We start from the raw sequence: 4,368 nt of genomic DNA, 5'->3' as shown, positions 1-4,368 counted from the left end.
AAGACGGCTGTGATGTCCTTCCTCCAGGATAATTCTCTTCAGATCTCCATCGTTTGGAACGCTGATAACAGTTGAAAAACTGTTATTTTCATGCTTAAAATTGATACTAAAAGCAACCTTTAGACTTAGAAACTAGCTTGAAATCATACTTTTATCCATATTTTCAGAAATAAGAGAGCTGGACAGGTTTATGCTTGATTTCAGTGTTTTTGTGCAGATTTTAAGGTGAATTTAGTGAAAGAAGTGAAGAATGAGAGAGAGGGAATCAGAAAAGGAAGCAAAGAGTGCAAAAAGAGAAGCCGCAACTGCCGCTCAGCGGCAGTTTACCGCTGAGCGGCACTCAGAAGCTCACGGGAGGACCGCTGAGGGGCAAAATGGCCGCTGAGGGGAAGAACTGAGCTGACGCACTTACCGCTGAGCGGTAATTTACCGCTGAGCGGCACACTTATGGGCTTGGGCTTAGATTTTTTGTAATTTTAGAATAGTATATAAGCTTTAGGACGTCCTAGGGTTAGTATCTTTGGCAGAAACGAAGCAAACACTCTCTCTTCCACCCCTTTGAAGGAGGATCTTGGATGCTCAGGCTACCTCTTCACCTTTATTGGGTTTATTCTTTCATTCTTTCATTGTTCATCTAGGTTCACCATGAATATGGTGAACTAAACCTTGTATGTTTGTTGGGGAATCAATGTAATCTCTTGAAGCTCTCATATATGGAATTTATGCTTGCATCTTAATCTAAGATTTATGCTTTCTTTCATCATTAGTTAGGGTTTTTCCTCTTTGCTTAATGCTTGCATAGTTTAACTCATTCAATGCATGATCATTGGTTTTGTCGATACGGGCACGTACGGGGAAGTCTAGATCCGGGGAATTTCTCCCAATATTATATTGGTTGTCGTTAAGCTCCTGCACTTATGAACTAATCATTAGGAATGCTAGGAATTGTATGAACTCGTGATTAGGGAGAAGCCATCTAGAATGGTACTTTAGAGAGTGGCATTAACAATGATGATTTGAATGTTGAATTCCTAAAATGTATGAGAGTGGATGAGATGAAATTGACCCCCAACAACATATTTATTCATATATTTCATTGAAAGTGTTTATCTTTTGTTTTTGCCATTGATCAAACTTCATGCATACATGTTTATTTTTTGTCTTGCATATTAAAATCCAAATATTTCGTTTGTAAGTCCTAGCTAATCAACAAATCACATAACTAAACTAGGCCGTGAGTCCTTTGGGAAGAACGATACTTGGTCTTACCAAGTTTATTACTTGAACGATTCGGTCATACTTGCCGATTGTGAAACAAGTTTGTGACATCATATTTTGGTGCTCATAAATTTGTCCATCAAACGCACGTCCTAACCATATAACGTAATAGGTCGTCCGGTCCAACGTTAAACTCCTTTGCTTGATCTGTACCGAGCGCGCCTCTTATCTTCACTAATTCTTCATCCTCTAATTGCTTCATTCTGATCCGGTCAAACACGTTACTTGCTATCCTGAGGTTGCAGCATTTGATACTGTTCGGCTCCAATTCGAACTGCAACCTTAAGTCTCTAAAGCTCTCCACCAGATTGAGTTCTCTTACCATCATAATTGAAACATGAACCGACTTCCTTCTTAGGGCGTCCGCCACTACATTAGCTTTCCCCGGATGGTAGAGTAACTCAAACTCATAATCCTTTAGAAACTCAAGCCACCTCCTCTGCCTCATGTTTAACTCCTTTTGATCGAAGAGGTACTTGAGACTCTTGTGACTGCTGAAAACCTGAAAGGTGGCTCCATACAGACGATGTCTCCAAATCTTTAGAGCAAAAACGACCGCTGCCAGCTCCAGGTCGTGCGTCGGATAGTTCCTCTTGTGAATCTTCAATTGTCGAGAAGCGTACGCCACTACTTGTCTCTCTTGCATCAGTACACAGCCCAAGCCTTGATGAGAGGCATTACAGTAGACTTCAAATGGTTTGGCAGTGTCTGGAATCACTAAAACCGGAGTGCTCGTCAACTTCCGCTTAAGCTCTTGAAAACTCTCTTCACATTGATCGGTCCAAGCGAACGGGTGATCCTTGCGCGTGAGCTGCGTCAGTGGTGCTACTATCTTAGAAAAACCTTCGATAAAATGCCTATAGTAGCCTGCGAGACCAACGAAACTCCGCACTTCTGAGACCGAACGCGGACTCGCCCACTCCAAAACCGCTCATACTCTTGCCGGGTCCACAGAGATTCCTTCGGCTGACACAACATGTCCCAAGAACTGCACGCTCTTCATCCAAAATTCACACTTTGATAACTTGGCGTACAATTCCTTCTCCTTCAACACGCCAAGCACAACCCGCAAGTGTTCCTCATGCTCTTCATGGCTCTTGGAGTAAATCAGGATATCATCAATGAAGACCACTACGAACTTGTCCAGGTATGGTCGGAATATCCGGTTCATGTAGTCCATGAAGATTGCTGGCGCGTTCGTCACCCCGAACGACATTACCACATACTCATAATACCCATAACGAGACCTAAAGGCCGTCTTCTGAATGTCCCCTTCCTTTACCCGAATCTGATGATAGCCCGAGCGTAAGTCAATCTTTGAGAATACGCTCGCTCCCTGCAACTGATCCAGTAGGTCGTCAATCCGAGGAAGTGGATACTTGTTCTTGATGGTAAGCTTATTAAGCTGCCGGTAGTCAATGCAAAGTCTGGAGCTGCCATCCTTCTTCTTTACCAACAACACAGGCGCTCCCCAAGGCGATACGCTCGGCCTGATGAACTGCTTGTCCATTAATTCTTCTATTTGCTTCTTGAGCTCAACCAACTCCGCAGGCGACATTCTATAAGGTTGAACAGATATTGGCGCTGCTGTCGTCACCAGGTCGATCGTAAATTCAACCTCACGAATAGGAGGCATTCCAGGTATCTCGTCTGGAAAGACTTCAGGAAATTCTTCAATTACCGATCGTCCTCCATTCGACTCATTTTGCGACGATCGTCCCCATTTCACTCCTTCAAATCCTTCATCTGAATGCGTCATTATCAGAAAACAGTAGGCGCCCTCTACTATATATTCCTTCAGCTGACCGAGCGTCACTGAGAATTCCTCTTCTTCTTCATCCGGAAAGACTAACTCTTTCTTACCACAATCTATGAGAATGCGATTGGTAGCCAACCAATCCATCCCCAAAATTACCTCTAAACCTTGAAGAGCCAAGCATATTAGGTTAACTTTGAATCTACGCCCCTCAACTTCGATAGGACATCTAAAGCAACCCGTAGATGTTCTAATCCCACCAGCCGCTGGGGTTGACACCACCAAGTCGAACTGTAATTCACTCTCCACTAACCCCAGCTTTTCAACGCACGCCTTCGAGATGAAGGAATGAGTTGCCCCCGAATCATACAATACGCAGCAAGGTTTTCCAAACAGCAAACAAGTACTGATGATGAGTGTACCTGAACTAGCAGCTTCAGCACCCGTGATAGCATACACTCTCCCTACTGCCTGCGCACGTCCCCCTCTCCCTTGATGTGTTCTTCTAGCGTTCGGCGGCCTTGCTGCCGCACGACCTCCCATGTTACACTCATGATCCAAGTGTCCGCTCCTTCTGCATTTGTTGCAGTATTTTCCCCCAGTCAGTTGAGGACAGGCCCACCTATAGTGCGGTCCTCCACACTGAAAACAAGTCAAACTCCTTTGCTGTCCAGATTGGCCGACAGTAGCCAAGCCTTGGGATCCACCAGAGGATTGGGTTGGACGAGCGTACGAGGGTCTTCTCACAGTAGAGGTATTTCTTGATAAAACCGGCCCCCTGCTCAACTGTTGTTTCTTCTGTTGCTCGGCATCAGCCACGTTCTTCTCTAACACTTTAGCCCTCTCAACCATAGCAGGGAATGATCTAATGCACAAGCTGGATATTAATACCTTTAAGTCGCTTCTCAATCCGTTCTCAAACTTCTTGCATTGCCATTCTTCACTTGTAGCCATGGTGTTAAAACGGACCAGATGCTTGAATTTATTAGTATACTCCGAAACGGACGTTCCCCCCTATACCAATTGTAGAAACTCAACTTCCTTAGCAAAGAGCACGCTGTCCGGGAAATACTCTTCATAAAATTTAGCTCTGAAAACCGTCCAATTAATGGGACTCTGAGCGTCCGTCAAGATGGCTTTCATGCTCGTCCACTAGTGACTTGCTTCACCAGTCAGCAAGTATTCAGTAAAGGCTAACCGGTTGTCATCCAGACACCTCTTAGCTTCGTAGATCCGCTCCATATCTCTTAACCACTGATCCGCTTCATTCGGAAGACATTTTCCACTGAACTTGGCCGGATGATGTTGGAGGAAGCTTTCCAAACTCCATTCAA

At 44.5% G+C, this 4,368-nt stretch overlaps 1 protein-coding gene across 1 annotated transcript; it reads right to left on the bottom strand.

Annotated features, from left to right (window-relative positions):
- Window positions 1-2,209: 2,209 nt before the first annotated feature.
- On the bottom strand, window positions 2,210-3,988 carry LOC108319577 (uncharacterized). The gene is made up of 2 exons (XM_017550751.1): window positions 3,457-3,988; window positions 2,210-3,201 (listed from the first exon to the last, which is right to left on the bottom strand). Exons 1-2 carry the CDS (start codon window positions 3,986-3,988, stop codon window positions 2,210-2,212), a joined length of 1,524 nt encoding a protein of 507 aa, XP_017406240.1.
- Window positions 3,989-4,368: the final 380 nt, after the last annotated feature.

Source organism: Vigna angularis, chromosome 4 (genome assembly GCF_016808095.1).
Source record: "Vigna angularis cultivar LongXiaoDou No.4 chromosome 4, ASM1680809v1, whole genome shotgun sequence".
In the NCBI taxonomy this organism is placed as follows: Eukaryota; Viridiplantae; Streptophyta; class Magnoliopsida; order Fabales; family Fabaceae; genus Vigna; species Vigna angularis.
The sequence above is the reverse complement of the archived record's forward strand: the minus strand, read 5'-3'. Positions and strand labels throughout refer to the sequence as shown.